The sequence below is a fragment of the Astatotilapia calliptera genome, chromosome 2, assembly GCF_900246225.1.
Source record: "Astatotilapia calliptera chromosome 2, fAstCal1.2, whole genome shotgun sequence".
Lineage (NCBI taxonomy): Eukaryota > Metazoa > Chordata > Actinopteri > Cichliformes > Cichlidae > Astatotilapia > Astatotilapia calliptera.
Window position 1 is genome coordinate 33,314,475 of NC_039303.1, and position 24,286 is coordinate 33,338,760.

General features: G+C 40.6%; 2 protein-coding genes and 1 long non-coding RNA gene across 4 annotated transcripts; 1 reads left to right on the plus strand and 2 right to left on the minus strand.

The window, feature by feature from the left end:
* The first annotated feature begins 554 nt into the window (after positions 1 to 554).
* Positions 555 to 3,208, plus strand: LOC113007499 (uncharacterized). The gene is made up of 2 exons (XR_003269917.1): positions 555 to 713; positions 2,782 to 3,208. It is a non-coding gene; the product is annotated as an uncharacterized LOC113007499 (long non-coding RNA).
* LOC113007493 (atlastin-3-like) lies at positions 2,838 to 16,358 on the minus strand. The gene is made up of 14 exons (XM_026144114.1): positions 16,206 to 16,358; positions 13,644 to 13,867; positions 12,944 to 13,078; positions 11,629 to 11,733; positions 11,494 to 11,544; positions 11,094 to 11,150; positions 10,919 to 11,011; positions 10,628 to 10,766; positions 10,396 to 10,523; positions 9,407 to 9,463; positions 9,236 to 9,307; positions 8,872 to 9,063; positions 8,499 to 8,738; positions 2,838 to 5,010 (listed from the first exon to the last, which is right to left on the minus strand). The coding sequence occupies exons 2-14, from the start codon at positions 13,845 to 13,847 to the stop codon at positions 4,948 to 4,950; spliced, it is 1,536 nt and encodes a 511-aa protein (XP_025999899.1). The 5' UTR covers positions 13,848 to 13,867; positions 16,206 to 16,358; the 3' UTR covers positions 2,838 to 4,947.
* A 2,033-nt stretch (positions 16,359 to 18,391) lies between these two features.
* LOC113029575 (forkhead box protein N2-like) lies at positions 18,392 to 22,923 on the minus strand. 2 transcript variants are annotated; one of them, XM_026180534.1, is made up of 5 exons: positions 22,735 to 22,923; positions 21,447 to 22,069; positions 21,159 to 21,280; positions 20,076 to 20,131; positions 18,392 to 19,720 (listed from the first exon to the last, which is right to left on the minus strand). In XM_026180534.1, the coding sequence occupies exons 2-5, from the start codon at positions 22,032 to 22,034 to the stop codon at positions 19,389 to 19,391; spliced, it is 1,098 nt and encodes a 365-aa protein (XP_026036319.1). In that variant the 5' UTR covers positions 22,035 to 22,069; positions 22,735 to 22,923; the 3' UTR covers positions 18,392 to 19,388. The 2 variants fall into 2 exon arrangements, with proteins under 2 accessions (XP_026036319.1, XP_026036309.1); XM_026180524.1 differs by having other exon boundaries at positions 20,052 to 20,131.
* Positions 22,924 to 24,286: the final 1,363 nt, after the last annotated feature.

Here is a 24,286-nt window from a genome sequence, read left to right on the forward strand (position 1 = left end):
AATATGTATCGTTTCACAATTTTCCCATTGCCATCTGATATATGTATATTTCATTAGGGTGGTGGCGGCAAGTGTACGTGAACAAATCAAACATACCAAACCGATAACAGAGTGCATTATGGGAATATGTGTTTTTCTTAAAATGTGAAAAAACCTACAAATCTCGGCAAGTGAGACCTATTTAACCTTCAGTGGTACTTAATGATGAGTAAAATTAGCACGACTGCAGCGTTTATTCCAGTTGCCATTTTTAACTGCCCTTTAAAAGCCGTAATAATTATTACATAAACCGCGTGAGGGGTGTTTGATAGTTGAGACCAGTCTGTCACTGTTTAATGACCGACATTCATCTCCCAGCCGGACGCGGAGCGGGTTTCCAGAGTGGGAGGAAAATCTTCATCATCCATCCTCTCTCCTCTCCTCTCCTCTCCCCTGCCCTCCCCTCCTTGCGGTTTTTGTCGAACTCACTTCCAAATATGGAAGCGAACGGTGAGCGGCGGCGGCGGTTAGTGCACGCGCCTCGCTCACAGTTTCAGGGAGGGGCCAGGCTGCGACGCTCATCACCATATAAGGAAACAAGGAACCCGAAATTCGCTGTAGCGGAGTTTTTGTACGGACGGCGTCGGCACGCAGTCAGGGAGAGAGGAAAGGACGAGGGGCGGATGTTCAGGCAGAACGAAGCCAGCGTGGAAAATGAATGACGAGAATGACACGTGAGGCGGATAGCAGAGTCTGTGCATGTATACAGGGTGTGAAATGAGGCAAAAATTTCAGTTCGTGCACGCAGACTTATGCGGAATATGGGTCGAGTTACGGCGATGCTATGTAAACACGCTGCTTGCAAACTGACCTACATTCATTACACGGAATAAAAACAAAGATGGTGTCATGGCCTTTCATTCATTGTTTAAAAAAAGAACAACACTATATATACATTAAAGACTACAAGAGAGGGCAGCAAAGAGGTGGACAGTGTTTCCTTTGTCGCTGTGGATCTAAGTCATTAAAATGAAACACATGTCAACAAAGCTGTCCTTTCTTATGGCTTGTATACATCCCGAGTTCCCTCACTGGTGGGTTAATGCTTTCTATGAACATATAAAAGGAGAAGTAAGGCTTTCACTTATTCAAAAGGATTATATTGCCTATAATTTTAGGCATCTCTTTTACTGCCAGCTGGGAATGGCTCCAGGAGGAGAATTTGATATATTTTAAATACAACATAATTATTCTCATGTGATGTTAAAGTGCTACAGAAATGAGTGGCCATTAGTGGAATATCTTTCCCTTTATGTGGGGAGTAAAACTCTTGAAAGGATTAAGAATTTTTATCTTATCTGCAAGTAAAACTTACTATAAAATCCCTGCTTTCTAAGGGCCTAGACCGGGGATGTCAAACTTTTACATTATGGGCCATATTTCAAGTGGGCCAGACCATCTAAACTCCCCTTTCTGTCAGTGTAAAGAATTTTAACTACACATTAGAGTACTGTTTTTAGTAGTAAGTTCAAATTAATGAAATAAATCTGTCAGTGGGACTCTTTGGACTTAATTTGTAAGAAATAAATGTGTAAAATTACAAACAAACAAACTGTTGCCTCATTGCCTAGACTGTCCTGTAATAAACAAATTCGGGTACAAGTTAATCTTGGTTTTATCTGCCCATGCGTTTCCTGGTACATTGTTCCAAAACCTCTGCATTTCCATTCATGAAGGTGTGGCTTGAATTTAGACCTTGACAATGATACACTTACCTGCTTGAGAGCGTTCCTGACTTGGTTTGATGGTATGAAGGTGTTTTTCTGAAGCATGGAAACAATTCTGTCATCATGCACTTAAATTTTCTTGTGTGGTCTTTCCAGCCTCCTTCACCTGTACTGACATCTCCTTGGTCCCCATATTTAAAATTAAAGCCAAAGCTGTAAAATATAAATTTCACACACTGAATCAGGTTCACACAATGTTTGCTTCATTTGTGATGAAATAAGAGGGACCAGGTTTAACCTGGCCATGAAAATAATTGTCAGTCAACTGTCCAATTAATTGTTATCCTCAAATTTGGGAAAACGGGGGACTGTGTATAAAAAAGTATTGTAATTTCTAACCAGTTAATGCAACACTTCAGATAAATATCTTGAATTAAAGTCTAAAATCCAATCCCATATTGATTGATTTAAAATCCACCGTGGTGGGGTACAGAGGGGAAACTATAAAAAATACAGTTAGTTTGTTGGACAAAGATGCAACACATATTAATGGAGACAGCTACAATAACTCATACAGTAGCCTACAATTTATTATTGTTCATATTGTAGCTACATACCTACCACATAGTACCCACTTTGTATTACTAGTACATATACTTTACACGCTACATGACATACTGTATTGACTCATTGTTTATGTGCATTACTCGTTCATTGGACTGAATATTACATAATGTAAACTGCTTGATTATTTGTACTGTAAACACACATGTATCCTGTACTATTACACTTTCTCTTTATCAGTGTTTTGCTCATTTGTGCAATAATCCGTGTTTAGAAGACCTACATTCACTTGAGTACTGCTTGCACTATGTAGTTTTATGAACAGCATTTTGCTAGGCTCTCGCTGCACGATGACAACAGAGTTTAATGTGATTTAATCTAATCCAATATCATTCAAAAGCAATCTGTGGCAATCAATTCTTTGGCTGCGCAGTTACATCAAATGCAATGGCGATGTAAGAGCTTTGCATAAGTAGTATTTTTGTAACTGTGCTGATTTGCTTATTCACAGAGGCAAGCCTGCTGGTGGAAAGGGCAGAGAAATGAACAGACCAGAAACGCTGGATCAACAGTTTGAGGCTCCTGTTTATTCTTTATAAAACAGCACTTCTCAAGTTAAAGCCACCATGCACCTGCAAGAGATGACTGCATTAGCTGGGACTACTTGCATGCATTTGCTCGCCTTTGGAACAAGCTGTGTACAAAAAGCACCAAAGAAGAGGGGAAGTGCAATAATAACTGCTTTTTTAAAAACAATTTAAACAGTTCCCTCCTCTTGTGGAAAGAGACAGAAATGGAAAGTGCAAAATGATGGTCAAAAATCACAAATATTCAATATCATATTCAATTTGGAAATTTTTGGCCCTTTACTATGTGGATTTGTATCATTAAGAGTAATATGGTATCACTGTGAGAATAAAGCATCACTGTACAGCTTTTTGGAGATTTTTTTTTTTTTTGGAATAGTTATTAAAGTGCATACTGCTGCATAGTTACAGGAGCCATCTTCATGTTATCATGCACGTTATCATATTTAGAGATGTAGGGCATAGCTACAAATAATCATCGTCCTTTAATCCACTACCTGATTTATTCTGAGCTGGCTGGAGCAGCCCCTGCTTGGCCCCACAAAGACAAACTAAAATATAATAAATCCACTGAGTGGTCCAGCTTTTTATTTCTCAGTACAACTTGCTGATTTGCTAAAGATTAAATGTTTAACTTGCTGCATGCAAACAAGAATGTAAGAATCAAGCCCATATTGATTATTTTTCTTTCGCAGTAAAAGTCAGTCATATGAAATGGTAGTTTTGAGCTGAACTGGGAGCCAGGTAAATCCAAGTTTTACCTCACACAGCTTAACAAATATTTAAACAGTCTTTTTATAGAACAAATTAATATGAAGCAGTTTAAACATTAATTTAACTTACAGCTATTTTACCAGTGGGGCTTTTGAATAGGGTGGGGTGTCACAATGTTATTTCTCTGCTGACAGTATAGACCATTACCCGTCACTTAAAACATCACAAGATCATTTGAGGGGAAAGCATGACTAACAATATCATATGTTACATGATAATAATCCGTCTAAGTGTTGCAGCCCTCGGAAAAATGAAACACTTGTACAAAAATTCAGGATGACAGCTGTGCTACAGTTTTCTGCTCATTTCTCCTGCTTTTTTGTTCTATTCATACATTTTGCTTGCCATTAGTTTCACGTATGTCTCCAATTAAATTACTAGCATGTTTAAATGTCTTTAAAGAGACAGAATTATCTTGTTTATGCTGTGGACTGTATTATCGCTTAAACTCACTGATTTTTGACATGATTAAAATTTTACATTAGCGCTCACAACATAATGAAAGCAGTTTATTTGGTCAATCAACAGTTATCAGCATTCTAATACTGTCTTTCGTTTGGAATTTTTTATGGAGTGTATGAGTGTGTGTGTGTATATATATGTATATATATATATATATGTGTATATATATATATATTTTTTTTTTTTCCATGTGGTCTATTATTTAGTACTCAGATCAACAAAGTATAGCATATTTCCATAAAAGAACAAACAAGTGAATCTCCCATTACATACAGCCTCCATGCTGTGCTGTGTAGAGCAAAAAACTGTTTACTCTCCCCTCAAAGCCTCCCAAGAAATGCTAGTTCATGTTAAAATATGAAGCCAATCTACAAACAAGCTGGAATGTTTTAAAGTCAATGAGTGAAAACAAAGAAAACCTCACAGGAACCTGAATAAATGTATACGCTTTAAAGCTAGCATTTTAGGAAACTATTTCAAGATACACTGCAGAAACCCTGTCTTAGCAACATACGGCCAACGAAGATGCATTAAGCTTGAAGTAGAAAATAAAAGTGTTTTTAGGTTTAAGGTAAACTTTGACTTGTCTATTAAGACCAATTGTAAACTTGTAAAGTGATGGCAGTGTCAATTTAAGACATAAAATACAGTTTACGTCCCTGCCTTAGAGAATAACAGAACCGTTAACAGGCAGAATATTGTGCATAATAGAGATGCTGGTGAAGTGGCATCATCTCGCTACCCCGTGTCAGTGTTGTTGAGTTTGGGTGGCATGATAAGGCTTTTTGGGTGCTGACTGTGTGTTTGCTGTGGGCGCCGTTTGCTTTGCATTATGAAGAGAGTGTGGAGGTCTTTTAACGGGTTTTCTTGTGCTCCACCATGCTCGTCCCTCTCGACTTGTTCAGCATCACAGTGGCCTGAAAGGAGAAAGAACAGGAGAGAGAGAGCTGATGTGAGTGCTTGCAGTGTTCACTGACTTCAGTTCTGGTTGCTGTATCCATCACCGTTTTTAAACTCTGCCAGCGATGGCACGGTCGAGGAACTTGTAAGGAAAGTGAACTCAAGATTCAAGAATGGACTTCAGACAGCCTCTGAGGGCTGGAACACTTTCATTTTCTGTTTCAGTCCTTTTTCATGTTGGATACATACATCATACATTTTTATTTCTATCTGTTCTTAATAATCACCATTGTTCAACAAAAAATATTTGTGAAAGCATTACAATAATCCACAAAGAGCACCATCAAACTGGCCTTCAGTAGTTCATTGTTGAGGCTTCGTGGGTCAGACATTTATTGCATGGTCATGGTTCAGTCTCACCTCTCTTATCAGCTCAGTTACAAGAAGTAACAGTCGAGCCACTTTCAGAAAACAAGCCCTGATAAGTCTGCTGTATGTAGGCCATCAAGCTCCAACACAGTCTGCAAATAACTGGTAAAAACTGGCATGTGTTATACAGTTGGACCACAATGTGATAACAAATATACTCCTTCAGCTTCAGCTGCTCGTCAGATGGCTCAGCAGCTTCAGACATGTCCGCCCTACACAGCAGCTCAGTGTTGGACTGCTCCAAGATGAGCTCTATAGACTAGCAGCTCAGGCCCAGCCACACCCAAACACACAGACAAATTAACCGTGTACACTTATATAAACAAACATGCAGGCCAATCATTCACACACGCACGCACACGCACGCACGCACACACACACACGCATCCCCCCTCTAGAGTGCGGGTGAACGGATGCACCCTCTGAAACAACATCCCACCCCTACACCGGGTAGGGTGCAGGAAACAGGGGTGTAGCACCCCGTCCACTCCCCTCCCACATTGGTGTCCCCAGTGTTAGACTTTCTGACATTCATGTCCACGTCATGCTGGTCTGCTGTGGTAAAGGCGTGAACGCAGCGCTGTCCATAGACTAGTAGATCTAACTCACCTATGGCCATGAGGGTAGGGACGGAAAGAATGAGATCACAGATATGAGCAGCGGAAATTAGCTTCCTCTGGAGCAGGGGTATCAACATAAGGCCTGGGGGCCAGAACTGGGCAGGCAAAGTCTCATGTCTAGCCCGCTGATGGCTTTGAAACAACTAAAGGATAGCATTAATTTTCATAAATTTCGCAGCTTTTCCAACTGATAAGGGACCTTCCCCACTGCCATGTCTTGGCAGAGAGCTACTAGAACTTTTGTAATTTTACAGATTACATGTGTACATATAGTTACACACGTAATATGTAAATATAAATTTTTATTTATTCATACTGACAGATTACTTTCATTTACTGCAGCAGCAATTTCGGGTATCTGACTAGGATGCACCCCAGGTGAGGTATTCTGAAAGGAGACCATGTAGCTGACCTAGGATGACCTATAAAAAAAATTGGCTCGAGGTCCCTCAGAAGAGCCACAGGCGAGAGTCCAGTGGGCTGGATATCCACTTCATGCTGCCACCAGCCAGGTGAATGAAGGCAAGAAAATGGGAAGGGTTTAAACTTCTCCTCTCACAATTCCTGCCTGGTGAACAACCAAAGCCAACGATGTTAATGTCTTCGTGGAGAAACCAGAAAACACATGCAGCTATCTCCATAGGTCAGTCACATTTGTGTGCAGTTTGTATCAACTACAAACAATTTTGCTTTCTCACGTGGTTAAAAATAAGAAATAGTAATTTTTTTCTAATTTATCAGCCCTAAGTTAAGAAATGTGACCACAGGAGAAGTTTAGAGGGCAAGGAAAAAAAATTCACAGCTTTTTGGTGATTATCAAGTAATGAATCAGAGTCGTTTAAACACAGTTTAACAACTTGAGGCGGTCAGCTTTCTAGCAGCCCACATAATTAACCTGTGTGGTCCCATATTCTTTTTGAAGGAATTTATAATTTTTGCACAAAAAATGATGCCTGATGTTTCTGATTCTGTCATTTTTTAAATGCATTGAATGTTTTTCCTTTCTTCACCACCTCCTTATCGATTTTCTGATTAAAATCAATTCTCGCTTGAATAACATGATATCGATTTATTAAAATCCAACTTTTAAATATAAATTTATTTTGCCAGAAACACCAGAATCTCAGGTTAAACCTCACAAAATCTCAACAACCACCAAACAACTTAAACAGTAAAAGAGAGCAGGTACAAGGATTCTGCACAAAGACGTAAACACAAAGCGCGGACCCACCGATGCATCAGAATCAGTGAGATGTGGCTTTCTCACGCCGCTGAGGCTGAAAGCCGACTGCTCACGGATTCTGATGCGTTGGCGGGTCCGCACTTTGTGTTTACCATTTTTTCGCGCTAGATTCTGAAGCTGCAGGTTGTCTCAAAACCAGCAGCAAAAGAAGACCTAAACTAAGCTTCACATTTCGCTTTACATAAACATCGTCATGAATTCCCTCTTACTTTTGCTTCCACCATGATAAAAATCACACTTCCTGCACAGCTCGCTCTCTCTCTCAGTGTTCTTCAGGAACAGTTTCCCATCTAAAAATCTGTTTTCTGCATTATTCACTTGCTTATTACGCACCAGTCTACTGTTGTTTACAGCACTGTCGCTGTTTGTTTGTTTGTTTTAATTTAAATGATTTCCAACAAGAAAGCCTAATTTCTGCTGTTCAATACTGAAGAAAGTTAAACTTTTTAAAGTTATGTGAAATTGCAAAATGCTTAGCTGAGCCTCTAATTAAACCTCTGCAAACCTTTGCTCTGCTTCACTTCAGCAGCATCAGGTAATGTTTGTGTGTTGATTCATGGTTTTCTTCCGTTTTTTGTTCTACTGCCGAATATTTTTACGGTGGTAAAAAGCCAGGCAAGGAAAATCCCCTTTGTGGTTGTGTCAGGAAGGGTCTCCAGCATAAAAACCTGACAAATCAAACATGCAGCGCTACCCGTACAGACCCCCTTGTTAATAAGCAAACAGCTGAAAGTAACTTCTACTTTTACAGGCATTTCAAACTTTCAGACTTCACGTTACCAACACTTTCCAAGATCAGCTTAGTGAGGGAGCTCCACTTAGTGTCCTTGTTGCTAAAGTTTTTCAAGTTTACTCTGAAAAGGTTTGAATGCACTTTATTCAGGCTCAGGAAAACTCCTCGGGCACAACCGCTTTAACTAGTCTGTGAACTTTCCCCAGATCCCTGAAGCATTTAAGCTTAACATAGGACAAAGCTATCTGCTCAGACACTTAAACCTCTAAACTAGCACTAAAGTGGAAATTCACACTATTCAAATGTGTTGTATAAGCCGTTTTTATTTAGAGAACCAGACTTTTTATTTTTAATCCTGGTGGTTTTGTTGCTCTCTACAACAAGCACTCCCTCTAGTGGCTGTAACTGGTGCATTACACTAAAACAGAATCCAGCAATGAAAGCTTTGAGACACAAATGCCTCTCTCCCTTTATTCTCACCTGCTCCAGAACGACGCCGGCAGCCTGGTCGATGGCTCCTCCCACATTTCGGTACCGACCCGAGTAGCGGATAAAGGCCCACGTCAGCATGGCCACCATGACCGCACCAAGAGTGCAGTCGCAAAACATGGCGAAGGTGGACAGGCCGATAAAAAGAAGCAAACCAGAGAGCACGTAGAGGAGGCACACCAGGACAAAGAGCACAGCAGGAGTCCGGAAGGCGCTGAAGAGGTTTTTGGACTTTGAATACAAAGAGAAAGAGCAAGTGATCAGGAACAAAACTGAAATTAAATCATGTTTGACCACGTTTTACCTTCATTAATTGATTTTTATACTTAGATAATAAAAGAGGGTAAAACAAACCACTCTTTACCTCGTTGTGCTTCAGGTATGACTCCCACATTTCCAATAGCTCCTTTTCCAGTTTCACCTGGTAACGGTTACAAAACTCCTGCCCGCCCATCTTCTTGGTGGATGCAAAGACGTGAAGAGCCTCCCGGAAGAAAAACTGATGTTTCTCTTCCAGGGAATCTGGAGAAACATAAGGCAGGTCTCCTCCACACACCTTAGTAAAAGCACAGAATCATAAAGAGGGAGGGTGTTTCAAATTCAACATTACAGATGATATATGTAACCCCCTTTACTCTGTAGATTACTGAGGCAACAAGCACTTTAAAGTAGTGACTAATGGGAATGATAATAATCAGGGATCACCACAGAGATTAACATGAACTCACCTTCTCCATGTTCCTGTAATACTGGTCTTTGGCTGACGCCACAGCTGCCAAGTTATTGGCCTCTGCTGTGGCCTGGTGAGACAGACACACACATGGTAAAGATGATAAAGAGTGACCTACTCAAGAGCAACACTAAGTGCCTGGTCAAACTGGCGTAAACAGTATACGTACCATGAGCATAGTCTTTGGCTGCGGTAGGTCTTCTCCCTGATAAATCTTGATATAAACCTGGTGACACAAAACAGAAAGGACTGTTCAGACACAGATATGGAGAACCCTGAGTAGAGAAATCCATGACAGCAGCTGTCTAGAGAGACAATCATCTACTTTGTAAGAGCTTACCCAGGAACCATATAATCCACTCACACACACACATCTGTTCCACAGATACCGGCAAGATGGAGGTACACTTTTTCTTCTTCTTAGCATAATATAACCATAACTTGAAATAGATTAGACCTTCTTTTGTGCCTGTGAGATAAGCCACAGATGCTGACCGTGTTGGTGTAAATGTAACATACAAGAAAAAAGTTTAATAAAACTTAATTTGAGCTTTTTTAAATATCCTGGTGGCTCTTGAAATCACAATTATGGTTTTCTCCCCCCAGTGGGGACAGGCTCCAGCACCCTCGCAACCCTGAACTGGGTAACTGGAATAAGATGGGTGGGTGGACTTCCTTACTACTTACTTCCTTACATACTTGATCTTGGTAGCTTGAAACCTGTCCAGAGCCATTGTTGAGATTCCTGCTAACTGGCAAGACATGTTTCTATTTCTACAACTGCAAAGCAGAAGGAAAGTTTCTAGAAGTGGACGAGCTGTTTGAACCGTAAAATCATAGACTAATATTTAGTTACAAAAAACATGAGGATTTTGTGCCTTTTCACTGTGATCTATAAACAGTAACAGACACAGGATGGCAGTAGACTCAAAACATCTGGCAAATTTTAAAGGAAGTGGGCTAAGACATGTTTTCCATTCCCCCCATTGTTTCTTTTTTAAACCCTGTCTCTAGCTCAGGCGAACAGCTTCAAAATGAGCTTCTTTATACTCAGAGAAAAAGAAAACTTCAGAGCAGGTAAAGTAAAGGAAATATTTAACATTTCTAGCCAATGAACTAAAAAAAAGGGGGCCTGTAAATATCTGATTGTGATCTCACCTTGAAAAACTCGAGCAGGCCGCTGCATGTGACTTTGTTTCCATTTATTTCTTTCTCCACCAGACGGTCTGGATGCAGCAGTTTGGGAATCAAAATCTTCAGCTGGTCTCTGAACTCAGGACCAACATCTGACAATAAATAACAATAAATTAAGAACAAAAATCTAAACTCAGGAGTGCACTCTACTGAAGGCCATCCAACTAAAAATATCACAAAAACCCGAAGACCTTACCGCAGAGCTGTCCCTTAAAGGCAGGACTGGTGGCAACTTTTAAACCAGGGTGAGGTAAGAGGAAGCAGGATATGCTGGTGAAGCATGAACGAATGTGCTCCCTGACTGTTTGCAGCTCCTCGTGTTGAGCCTCCTTAACCTAAAAAAACAACAACCAACCAAGCAAACAAAGAAATAAAAAACAAACAAACAAGCACTGCTGAAACTCATCATTTCAGATCAGTTACATAAAAATTCACAGCCACAGTGCATTCATGATACTCTGCCAAATCATCAACACGTGGCTGGTACCTGTAACCGTTTATCCAGGAATTGATTCCCGCCTTTGAACCCGTAGCTGTACTCGTAGGGAAAGCTCCAGTCCCTGATCAGAAACATCAAAGACTGCAGGAGGAGAGAGAACGTGTTAGAGAACAAGAGAACAAAAAAACCCCCACAGATCACTGAATGTCGTTGTTTCTCATACCTGAAAGGGCTTCTGAAAGATCTCATCCATGGCGAGACGACCATACTCTGTGAACAGCTACAAGGAGAAAGAGGAGGAGGCGATGCCCATAATGGAAAATTAACAGTGAAATTAAAAAATGTGGCACGTGACTTATGTTAGGCAGTGAAATTACTTCCATTAGATGCAGAAAAACTTCAAGTATGAAATAAAACGCATGAGCATAACAGAGTACACCAAACAAAACTGTTTAAAAGTCGATTCCTTAAAGTAGCTGCTGTGAATGAATGAATACAATATCAGAGCCAGCACCACGAGGAAAGTATTATGTGTGAGAGTCTAAGTCTAAATAGTAACTAGATTTAATCGTTTGGAGCTTAAAATCTTTGGTGGGCTTTTCCAAACACCAATCCAAACTGACCTGCAACTGCTGCAGGTCGTCCTCCTGGATGTTCTGTGAGAGATTGTAGAGCTAAACAAGACAAAAACATGTTGGCACACTTTACAACAGTATCAAGAAAATACTGATTTAGTGATGCTCGGAGCAGATCGTCACCTGTATGGAGCTGGTCATAGTGCTGAGGGCAAAGATGGTGGCACAGTCCTTCACAGTGGACTGGTCGTCAAACGCTCCCTGAGTGTCCATCAACACCACAGCCACCTGCAGCAGCAGAGAGGGAGAAGATGGGGTAAATGTAGGAATCACGTGCTATGACATGTGCTCAGATTTCAGATTTTAGACTGGCTCCAGTTTCGCTCTGAAACCTCAACAAGCTCAGTGCAGTGGCATATGAAGCAGTTCTCCACCAGCTGCTGGTACAGCTTGCAGCGGTTCAGAGAGCAGAACTACCATCGCAGTTCAAGACAGTGGCGTTAGAGGGCATCTGACTGCAAGATAAGAGACTCTGCATGATATTGAGGACCTGGGCAGTGAGCCAGACAGGAGTGAAACACAGAATGAAAAGGTTTTGGACAAGCTAGTTAGCAGTAATAATAATTTACAAATAATATTGAGGGGATCTTTCACAGTAACCTGACCAAATATGGCGATGGATGAGAAATTAGACATAAAAAAAATTTCTAAAACAGGTTTGACAAATATACTTTAACATTCCTTAGTGGACCTAGGCAGCTTGGCAAAGTTAACTCTATGTGAGCAAAACACTAAATACAAGGAGGCACAATACTCCAAACAGTAATGTGTATTAATGAGTCACTGCATCTGAACCACTGCCCAACCTTGCTTTCATTCATTCAACTTTTATACTGATCTGAGGTGTGGCAGAGAAACTGAAATATGCAGAACATGCATGCAGAAATGAGGAATGCAAGGAATTTAGAAACAAAACATGATTATAGACTCTATAATGATTATAGACATATAGAGCTTACAGATGGCTGACCTCTAACCTTGAGGTCAAGGTCATCAAGGTTGTGATTGGGTATAAAAAGTCCATCTTAGCTGCTTTCAGAAAAAGCAGCTAAAGACGCCTGTAGGCAGATGAACCGCTTGGTCTAAATTTAGAAGATTGCTTTTAAACTTTGCTGGAGGCTGACAGAAACCAGCTCATCTCTTTGTAGCAGTGACATTTGCAGCATGCAGGGATCTGTCCACTGCACTTATAAACCTTTGTTATATAAAATACAAACCTACAAAATGTGCTTTATTCTTATACAGCTAGAGTAATAAAGTCATAAGCACAGACTAAAGGTTAGAGGAAAGGCTGAGACCAGAATTTACTGTGGCACTGAAAATCTAAAACAATGAATGAACATCAACTCAATATTTCAATATGAATTCCATTAGTAAATCTGAGTGCTTACATGTTTACTCTCTTAAAACAAATAATCACACATAAATGTTCAAGTACCTCTTCACCATCGCTCTTTTGGACAAGGAAAACTTCGCTCCACAGCTGGATGCCTGATGTTTCCGGTTCTGACCCTCCTCTCCAAGAAAACCCGGTCAGAGGCTCGTCATCGTTACCCATCCATTTCTCCTCGTCCTGATACAGAAATGCAAACTTCACTTTTAAACCCCCATCACAGCAAAGCCGAGGCCTTCAGGTAAAGCTTCGGTGCTATTCACTCAGCCATAACCTAAATTATGAATGGAGATCCCAATTGTTTTGAATAATTTACATAACAAATAAGTACCCAGTGGAGTGTAAAGTGTTCAGTGACTGAAAGATGTCATAATAGTCATGTTGTGAGGCCAGACAGTGGCACTATGGTAAAAGTAATGAATAAAAGTAATAAAGTTAAGAGAGGGCATTCACAGACTCTAGTCCTTAGTGGTCATGGCAAAATTCTCATTTACTCCTAGTCAGTAAACTAGTTAGTTCACATGTTAGTTAGTCCTCATGCAATCCACACACCAGGACTAATTCTGCAGGTTATCACACTTTGAGGACAAAAATCAGTCTCTAGCATCCTGCTCTGAAGCTTAGTGAGAGTCCAGCATCTGATACTGTAAGTGCACTTCAGCTGATCTCTGAAGTGAACTTCAGCTGATCTTACAGAGATATGGTGATGAGACACGCTGAAGGATCGGGTTACAGCACAACTCACCTGTCTGTGCATGTATCGAAGCATGAAGTCGAGCACAAAGCTCTTCCCCTTCCTGAAGGCTCCGGCCACTGACACCACCACAACACGTTTGTCTCGGACCTTGGGGTTCAGCAGGATCTGACTCAAAGCATTGATCTCCAAGGTGAAAGAGTGATCGTCCTTACAGACATTGACAATCTGAACTGGGCCTGGTTCGCTCCCCATTATTCTTGATGTTCTGGTCCCTGTGCGAGATCACAAACAAAGAAACACCAAAATAAAATCAACACTAATTATTAATTTTTTTTATAATTGAATGTTTTTCTTTTTTTCAAGAAAAAAAGAAAAAACAAGTTTATACTATGCCATTCTCGAACAGTAAATCAGAGAAAAACTCATGAAGCAACAGATGAAATTCACCTGTGACACTGCCACATGCAATATGACACGATACACTCCAACATATTGGGCAATAGATTGGTGCATCTTAGCTGAACATTATTATATAGCAACAATCATACTACTTGGAACATTAAATTGTTCTTGGTATTTCAGAAACTGCTGATCTACTGGGATTTTCCCACATAACCATCTGTAGGGTTTGCAGAAGATGATATGAAGGATCTTCAGGAAAAAGAGAAACTATTCAGTAAGCAGCAATGTGCTTGGTGAGGCTGGAGCAGAAAAACAAGACTGTCTGGAGATGACAGGAAGACATTAGTAATAGGCATTTGTTACGACAAAGGTATGCAGAGGAGCATCTATAAATTTATCTTGTCATCCTGCCATCACCCCAACCGGTTGCGGCAGATAAATAGGAAACAGGGGCTACAATTCACAGAGGCTCAAGAATCTTGCCGGGGCTGATGACGAGTCTCGATTTCTGCAGCAAAATTTGGATTGAAGGATCAGAATTTGGCATAAACACCAATAAAGCACAGATCCATTAACAGTTCCAGCTAGTGGCAGTGATGTAATGTTGTGGGGGATATCTTCTTGGCATAGCTGAGCACTGTTTAAATGCCACAGCCTTCCTGAGTGTTGTTGCTGACTATGTCCATCCCTTTATGACCACAGTGCAGTGCATCTTCTGATGGCCACCTCCAGCAGGATAATGCAGCATGTCACAATGCTCAAATGATCTCAAAGAAGTTTTCTAAACATGAAAATGAGTCCATATTTGGCATCTACACCATATTGAAGCCAACAGAGCACCTTTAGGATGAAACAGGAGATTCGCATTATGGATGTGCAGCCAACAAATCTGCAGTAACCGTGTGATGCCATCATGTCAACATGGACCAAAATCTCTGAGGAATGTTTCGAGTACCTTGATATGCCACAAAGATTTAAGACAGCTCTGAGACCAAAAAGTAGGTCCAACTCAGTAATAAAATGGTCAGTGAGGGTAGTAATAAACTGATTTTTAAATTCTGGGCCTCTGTATGTTTTTTGTTTTATTTTTAAATCTTCTCCTTTTTGACAGGAAAGTGGTTCAATTGTCTTTACAAATAAATAATACCTCAACTGTATTAAAGCCTTTCAGTTCTTTGTTGCACTCGTCTTGTAGAGTTTGCCCACAAAAACCCGATATACCGAGTTACAAAATCAGCCAACATATTTGTGCAATACTGATACAATCCTATGACATTTGTGCTAACAAACTAGAGAAGCTAACGAGAAAATATCTCCTATGTCTGCCTATCACCAGAAAAGAAATCATTCAAAAATGTGTTCAAGTTGGTCATGAGAAAACTATTAGGAAAGCTTCATTTATCATTAGTTAGAATTATGATGACAACAGACTTCTCCAGCTTCACTAAGACTTTACTTGTGCTTCCTGGGCTTGCTGACAGAAATCAGGCATGCACTGGTCCCTCCATCAGGGACAATATCAGGCTCTGTGTGAAGCTGACGGAGGGCTCCTCTTATGGGTGTCACGTTGCTTTGCCTGAAGCATGCTTTCCCTGCTACTCTGATGGTTTCAATACACTCCACTGTCGCTGATTTTGCGGGGTGGATGTCTTCTCCCGCGATGAGTAAGACAGGGAGGTGTCTGGATACAAGTTCATAATGCCCAGAAGGCAGGCTGCTTTCGGTTAAAGCTCACTACCTCAAAGGTGTGGCGGTGAGGAGCAGCATACCAACCATTTCTCAGCAGTGACTTTGTTCATACGCCTCGATGCTAACAAGCAGAAAAAAATATGCAGTTCAGACAAAATCTGCTTGCACTTTGCAATCTAAACACGAGATAAACTAAGTTTACGAGACTGATCTATGACGAAGCTACATGATATTAGCGCTAAACTGACAACACTGCGAAGAGCACAGCTAAGCCGAACTGTACTGACATCGACGTGAACTTCACCGAAAAGCTAAATAACAAACTACAGCTCACAACCACTGAGCTAACATACAAGTTAACGGATGCAGCTAAATTCTTGTGTGGCTACAAGCTTTCAAACACCAGCAAAACGATGACATACGTTACCGTTGTTAGCTAAAAAAGTGGTAAAACATCTGAAACTAGCTTTTAAAAACGCTTCTGCGTTCCTTAGCTCCTGTTTAGTGATTTAATGTTACCTTTGGTGTCTCCAAACAGCTTCAGCACAGTCTTCTGAGAGTCGCCAAACCAGAGAAACGTAACTTTTTACACTGGCATGAAAATAACCATGAGAACTTTTTTCCATCAACAAACTTCCACACACTTCCTGCCTCCAGCCTGCGAAACGCCACACGGGAAATGTAGTTTTAAAACAAGTTTCCCTGCCGGCGCTCCAGTGTCTCTGTGAACTACACGTCCCAATCAGCCAAATATCCAACAGCTCTGGGAAATGTAGTTTTTACCTTCAAGTTACGAATACGGAACTACCAGACAGGTAATGTAAAACAGTGCCGGGTGTTTTGCGTTTATACAAATGATAGCCTAAGGATTTGCGCAGAGGAAACCGAACATACATAGCAGGTTTCCAAAGGGGTTTGTTTTGTTTTGTTTGCGTTGTTTTTCATTGTCATATATGTGTGTCTGCGTTAAGTAAGCCGTGGCTTTTGCGCCCTCTCACGGTGCAGCCGATCACTGTTTCTAAAGCCACCAGATAAAGCTCATCACACAGAGACACCGAAACTTATCCAGCAGCATTTTAAAGCAAACCTGAAGCCGATAGACTCAGAAAATTAACATTTAGAGCTAACAAGATTATTATTTTTAAACAAACAGTCAAACTAACTAGAAAAGAAACAAAAACCAACCACAACGACATACAGAGGGAATCGTTCCTTCCTCATACCTGTATTCACTTTGTTTTTTACTTGCTAAGCTGCCTACTGATTTATAATCACATTTGTATTCACTGGGCTCTTTTATTTTAATTCTCCTGTTTATTCTATTTATGGATTTTTCTAGCTATTAACCCATAGCCCATTTGGGCTTTAAAATATGGACTACTGGACCCTTTATGTTATAATTTTCAGTTAAAAACAAATATTGAACTTTTAAAAAATTCGATTTGTACAGTTCAGGCATCAAAAGTGTTTCAGTCGTGGATCCTTGGTGCATCTCACCAATACCCGAAGTAGACAATTTAATAAATGATAGCATACTTCATTACTAAATACTTATTCAGTTTCCGATAAAACGTAATTTATATCAATTTAAGAAAATTTTGAAATCTAACTTTTCAAGAGTCGCACGTTTTCGTCAGTAATTTCTGTATTTATTTTAAAATCTTTGCTCAAATACAATCTTTTATATAATAATTCAAGCTATTACAAAGGCAATAGTGGTAGTATTAGTGTTTTCTCAGAAAAAAACCCAGATGGCATGTAATGGACTGAAAGTCAAGGATAAACGTAGTTTTTAAAAATAAAGGAACCTTTCATTTGTCCTCTTCTGGTAAATTGGGTAACATGGTTGCATTAGTTACAGTGACACATTCAATCTAATCAGAAAAGTCAAGAAAAATGCAAAAATGTCAAAGAGAAGTGACCTTTGGTCTACCCATGATGTTCATGCCACTTCCTCTTTGCCATGCCGGCTCACTGTTTTATCTCTTCCCCTTCCAGGCTACATAAGTTTCGGTCACAGGGTGGCACATATGTTGTGGGACATAACTTGCAGTTCATAATTACTGATCTTTAAAATATGTTGATCTTAAAGAAATCAGCAAAATAATTATAAGTGTAAACAAAATATTGAAACAATTATATACGAAAAGTAATTTGGTTATCAAGAAGTTGGGCCAAAAGATAAATGTCCTTTTTTGAGGTGCTGAAATAATATTTTGGAACCACTTTTTCAACAACTGGGTCTGCATTTTGTCTCAGGTGCACACAACAAATGTATGTTTAGTATTTTGTGCATGGACTATTTTCAAATTCATGGCTGAAAAAGAAAATGTCCCATAATTGTAGAATAGCTCTTAAGCTGTTTTGGGGCAAGTGCCTCATGTTTAGGCGTTAGCCCACAGAGCTACATGCCCACCACTCACATGTAGGGGTCCAGTGCGGTACACAGAGGCACTGGTGCACATATTAAAACTGTGAATACACTGGCTGCACAAAATGTTTTATTTGTCCTGTACAAATCTATTCTGAATTTCTTGAATCATAACTTTGACATTATCATTAATACTAAAGACTTATTTTGACCAAGTCAAACTAAACCAAACCAAGCAAACTCACTGAAGCGGAAAACAAACATTAAAAATAAAAATAAAAACAAAACTATAACAACCAATGCACAGCTCAGAAGAAGGGCATCACATATTTTATTTATTAGATTATAAAACCCAAAGATGTTGTAAATACATACAATTTATGAAGAGAATTTCAGTGTAACCGACATGTAAAGTGGTTAAAATGGCAGTGAGTCAATCAAACCTTTCCTGATTGAAGACATTGTGCAAATAAAATAAACTCAAGCAAAGATAATCTTGAAAATAATGGACATTAAAAACCATTAGAAATAAAATTCGAAGTACTTATTATAACGGAGGGGTGAGGTGGGGGCACTCATAAAAAGCCAGGCTATTGCCGGGTTGCCAAGGTAATGTATCTATGAAGCGCCTTGAGGCGACTTTTGTTGTGATTTGGGGCTATATAAATAAAATTGAATTAAATTGAATTGAATTGAATAGAAGTGCTTCCCTGTACTTCTTAAGTACAATCTAAAATCACAGCTACATTATAAATTATTTTTATCTATTGTCTTCAACTATCAAAGCAACAGTGTTGCTGAAAACAACAAAGACTGTCAACTACAGTTTACTTTGAATGTCCTACAGAAACTTTCTTAGAAAGAAAAGATGGTCACTGCTTAGAACAACTGAAAGAGGGTAACACATACTCATATTTTACTGGTAACGATGTGGAAGTGAGTCAATGTGCTGTTCGCTGTACATTAAACGTGAAGATTTCAACAGCGTGTTAGTCACACCTGAACTTGGGAAACCTCTCAGTCGAGAAGCAGCACTCTGTATTGAGCTCGAAGCACTCCTTCCACCCCTGAGAACGATGTTAACATGTTAAAAAATCACTGTGGAATCACTTCATTTTTAATACTTTTGTCTCAGTTCTACACCCTGAAGGCTCTGTTCAGGCTGGATGGGATGCTATGGTGATATATTCAGCTTGTGTACTGGAAGCCTGAAATTATGTGGAACGATACTCCATCAGTTAATTCGATCTATACTGTAATATCACTACAGGGCAGTAAACAGGCTATAGGGCAGTGTTGTCATCCCAGGACGGTTTCTTTGAGGATCTGAACTAATATCCACCGCCTGCGAGGTCCAGCAGTGACCCGGCGGCCTCCTGGGCCTCGGCATCAAGCTGCAGGATCTCCACAGTCTCCAGGTCGAGCTCAGTGTCGTCCGGCAGCACAAGGTACTGGTACTGCTGAGACTCGTAATAGTGCAGCTCGATGTAGCCGCTGTCAGACAGGGGGTCCTTCTCCATGTCTTCGCACACCTCCTCCTGCTGGTATTCCACAGACTCCATGGTGACGAGCTCCTCGTGATCCGGGGTCAGAAGGCACAGCGGGTTTTCGGCTAAAATCGGACTGTCGGCGGTAGACAGGAGGAGGGAGTGAGAAAGAGGATCTGCATGAGAAAGACAACGTTAACATTAATAACCCATCGTCCTGCAGCTTGGCCGAACAACCACTTGCGGGATTCTTTAGCGAGGACGTGGGCCCATATGGCAAAGAGGCTCGGAAATAAAACGGAGGGGTGGGGTGGGGGCACTCATAAAAAGCCAGGCTATTGCTGGGTTGCCAAGGTAATGGAAGGCAGTTTCCATGAGAACAGAACACAAACACAGGAACAATGATGCATGCTGGGAAAGCTGCAAAGCTACAGACAAGCTGCAGGTGATAAAAGTGTCACACAGGGCTGTTACTCTGCAGATAAAACGACTGAAACAATTTCATACCGGGTCCAGTATGTAGGTCCTGACCTGATATTTCCATCGAATCACACGCAGCAGGCATCTTGTAGCTTTCTCCCTCCAACCTGCGCACAACACACATCACAGCAAGAGAGCCATTAAAATGTAAAATTATTTAGAAACACTCCTCCACTAGACGCATATTAGATTTTACTGATGTGGTGGTTAAGGAGAGAAATATACTGTGTTAAAAGAAAAATAGCATGTACGACGACAGCTGTAGATGATATTTCATCTTACTTCTGCAATATATCAGTTAATATGTTTGCCAATTTTTTAAAAAAAGGCAAAAGATAGTGAAGGAATACCCAAATATTTAGTTTAATAAAGTCAGCGTTTTGCATCACCTTCAGTTCCAGTCAGAGGAGACTCCAGTGCAATGATTCATTTACAGGTGCAAAAAGACTGCATCAGCAATGACATGGAGACCAGAGGAGTTGAGAAAGGTTTAACCTGGGACCATTGTCACTCGAAGTCACTGAATGTCATGACTTCTCTGAAAACCACATTGCTGCGAGTCACTTCCTGTGTGGAAGCCCCTTAATGTTTCACCAGCACCGTGTTAAAAACTCATTAGAAAGGCAGCAAATCCTTAAGAGAGGTCGATGCCTGTAAATGTTTGCATATTTTTCTTTTTAAAATTAAAGATCCTTTACACATCAACTACCGTATCATGCAAAAATATTGAGCCACCCTCAAATTGTTATTTTGCTTCCATGTAGCCGAATTTACTTTAATTTTTAAAATTAGTCTTGTCCAATAGTTCTCGCAGCTCTCTGAACGTCTTTCAAAGTTTTTCTTTGGACACTGGCTGCCTTTTCAGTCACTCACACTCCAGGTTTTGTACCTGACCATTTTCAGAAGAATTTTTACGTTGACCTATGAATCATTCAAGCCTTAAAAAGTACCCATATTTCCATGTATGTCTGCACATATTTCAATATATCTCTGTCTGTATTTCCCCATTTTCAGAGTAAAATATAAAGAAAAGAAATGTGACTCATTTCTTGTTGAACACTTTGGATTTTCTGGCCGTTCCTCAGTATGGGGCACTAAAGCTAATTTTTACAAATCCATATTGCAGATACTCACAGTGCAGGCTTGTGTAACAGGTTGCTGTTATTGCTGTGATAACTGTGGGTCTTCCTGAGCACTTCTAGGAGCGCTGGCCGGTACTCTGGACACACACACCACAGTGATCCCTTCCCCACTGACTGCAACAAAGAAACAAATCCATGTAACAGATGTTAGTCTTCAAAAACCCTGCACGAATCATTTTTGGGAGTTGTAACCAATGTTTTGAATTCAGACCATCTGGATTCAATGAAGAGTTCACTTAGATCAATGAGTTTGGTGCTGCTCTGTTATTTAAGCACTCACCTGGCTCTTGTCCCTCTGAATGCGTCTGAAGCTCTTGCTCAGAGACAGATTGTGTCTGACAGAGTTCCTCCAGCCACCCGTTGCCGTCCTGTAGTAGGGGAAATTGTTCACAATCCATTCGTAGATGTCCTTCACTGGAAGCCTCTTTTGTGGCGAATCTTCTATTGCCATGAAAATCAGACTGCTAAAGGAGTACGGCGGCTTGGACGAAGCAGCGGGAAGAAGCTGGGAAGCCACGGAGGGCTCCTGCTGAGGCAGCAGTGTCATTTTGGTGAGGGGCTGCAGTGGCAGCAGATCCCCTCTTTGATGAAGCCAGTTGAGACAGGTGAGGTCATCTTGGTCAGCTAGGCTTTGTCCTTCGAGGCAATGAGACACTGTAAAGTGTGAAAGAGGGGAGCAGGAGTGAACAGACTCTGCTGTTGCTGGGGAAAATGAGGCTGGGGATGGCGGGAAAGAGATAGGCGAAAGTGGCAGTGAAATGCGACCATTTGAGGAGGTATGCTGGGGTGAGGAGGACAACGGCAGAGGCCCTCTGATAGTGGCGGGAGAGGGGCACGAGAGTGGCAGTGTATGAGAGCTGTTTTCCATCTCACTCTCAGGGCGAAGCTTCCAGGGTCATGCAGCTGAAAGATGAGGTTGAAATGAATCAGAGAGAGGAGAGATGAAGTCATCAAGATACAAATTGCTTCCAGGACAGGCAGGAACAGCAAGGACTGTACCTGTATTTATGAGTTGTTGTTTATTCTTTTCAGGTATAATATACCTGACTTTAACTGCTACCTCTTCATAGATGAAAATAAAAGCCAAACATACTAGATCACCACACACACAAACAAAAATATTGAAAATGCTGGAAAATAAGAGCTCCATAGCAGGTAAATGTTTGCCACCCGTTCCCCTCTGATGAGCATCCACTAAACGGCCAAAGTCCACTCCTACTGCTCCAGTTTAATAAAGGCAAACGAAGTCAGAGAACAAGTGCAGGTCCCAGAGAAAGTTACTGCTCATCGTAATCTACTGACCATGACCAGGATTATTAAACATTTAAAAAAACAAAACAAAACGAAGGCCAATAATACACGTATAGCATGTCTAATCTACTCTTATAAGGCTCCGGAGGTTTCTGTGTGAAGCCACATGGTTCTACAAAGCAGTTCAGCGGGGAAATGGCGGAACAATATAAAGTTTCATTTAGCTATTGTAGAAAGCCGCCTTTCCCCCCTCACAGGTGACCCGCTCGGCGCTGTTAGCTAGTCTTTCAAACGTATAATATAAACTGGTTACTCACCAAATCACCAAAGCAGGGACTATGGTGGGAATTGCCTCCTCTTAAATGTCGATGTCGTTAAAAAAAAAGTTAAAGGTGAAATCCTGATGTTCAGAAGTAGACTTTCATTCGGACACCTTTCACTCCGCTCTCTGTGGCGGTCCGTGGTTTCCATGGACACCATAAGGACGCTGTGCAGGGTGCGCGTATCCGGGCGCGTTCCCACAACATTTGGTCTGACACCAGCCACAGGCGGCAGACAAGGGATATTAAACATACGGTCCTGGGGCTAGAAACGGCTCGCCAAAGTGTTCAGTCCGGCCCACAGGATGGCTTTGAAACACGTGAAAATTACAGAGCAGAAGGACATACATTTTAAACTCCTGACTGTATTTTGCGGCTACAGATGAGTCATATAATAAGAGTCTGAACATCAGGAGCCAAGAGTCTGAAAAGTGGTTGTTTTACAGGTCTCTTACTGACAAAACCATCCCTTATAGCCTACCATACTACACCAATATATAACACATTAAACAGGAAATCCATCCATCCATTCGCTTCCGCTTATCAGGGTCCCAGGGGGCGCTGGAGCCCATCCCAGCTGTCTTAGGGTGAGAGGCGGGGTACACTGGTTCTTTTTTATTATTCATTTGTAGAAATCATTCTAGCTTTATGTTTTATTGACTGGTATTTTTCATTTTTCATAGTTAATAATTACAAACTCAATAAGATTGTAAACACGGGCTGTAAGATTGGATGTTAGCAACTTTGGGAGTCATGAGTACTGAAAAACAGATGAGACATCCTCAGAGATCCATCACAGCCTGTTCATGGTGGATTCACTTTACTACCATTAGCATGGAAGTACACAGTCCAACCTCTGCCAACATCTTGTGGCCAGGGGACTTGTAGTATAACTGTAAAACAAATCCAGGTGAGAGTATATGATGTAGTGTGATATGGGTGTCACTTACACATCATCGTTTGCTTTTTGGTGATGTTACAGCAGAACTTTCTTGCAATTTATGTCTTTATTGTTGGTAACTGTGAGGTCTCTACTGTTGTGATTACATTTGATAAAAGGCACAAATGGAATTTCCAAAAGGACAAATAAATCTGAATCTAATGCCAACAATTACATTATATTACACTACTTGTCTCCATGTTCTGCACGGGCAGAATAACAGTGCTCTGGAATTTTAACATACTGAGGATATCTCAGGAATTTGTGGTTCAAACAACATTAGTTAGGTTTACTGTTATATAACATGCTAAATCTTGTGTAATTATTCATTTATGCATTAATGTCTTAGCAGCAATTTTCCAAATGCAGGTTTGGATGTTTTGAATCTGCAAATGTCAACCAAACACCCGGTTTAAGGTAAAACTAACTGCTGTACGGTTCAATTAGCACTAAATGGAAAGAGAAGGCAATTTCCTTCAGCTGCTCACTTCTTTACTGAGTGGACGCCACCGCAGCTGATACAAAATACTTGAGTACAATTCAAGTAACACCATTATAGTCAAGTGCATAATTGAGTTAATGAAGGTTAATTTAACCTCTAGTAAAATT

Coding starts and splice junctions, on each gene's coding strand:
- LOC113007493 (XM_026144114.1), bottom strand. CDS start 13,847: ATGGGGAGCGAACCAGGCCCAGTTCAGATTGTCAATGTCTGTAAGGAC. Junction 10,524..10,627: donor CTTTAAGGGACAGCTCTGCG/GTAAGGTCTTCG, acceptor ATTTATTGTCAG/ATGTTGGTCCTGAGTTCAGA. Junction 9,464..10,395: donor GCCTGCTCGAGTTTTTCAAG/GTGAGATCACAA, acceptor TTGTGTCACCAG/GTTTATATCAAGATTTATCA.
- LOC113029575 (XM_026180524.1), bottom strand. CDS start 22,034: ATGGAAAACAGCTCTCATACACTGCCACTCTCGTGCCCCTCTCCCGCC. Junction 21,281..21,446: donor TTCAGAGGGACAAGAGCCAG/GTGAGTGCTTAA, acceptor TCTTTGTTGCAG/TCAGTGGGGAAGGGATCACT. Junction 20,132..21,158: donor CTGTTACACAAGCCTGCACT/GTGAGTATCTGC, acceptor TGTTGTGCGCAG/GTTGGAGGGAGAAAGCTACA.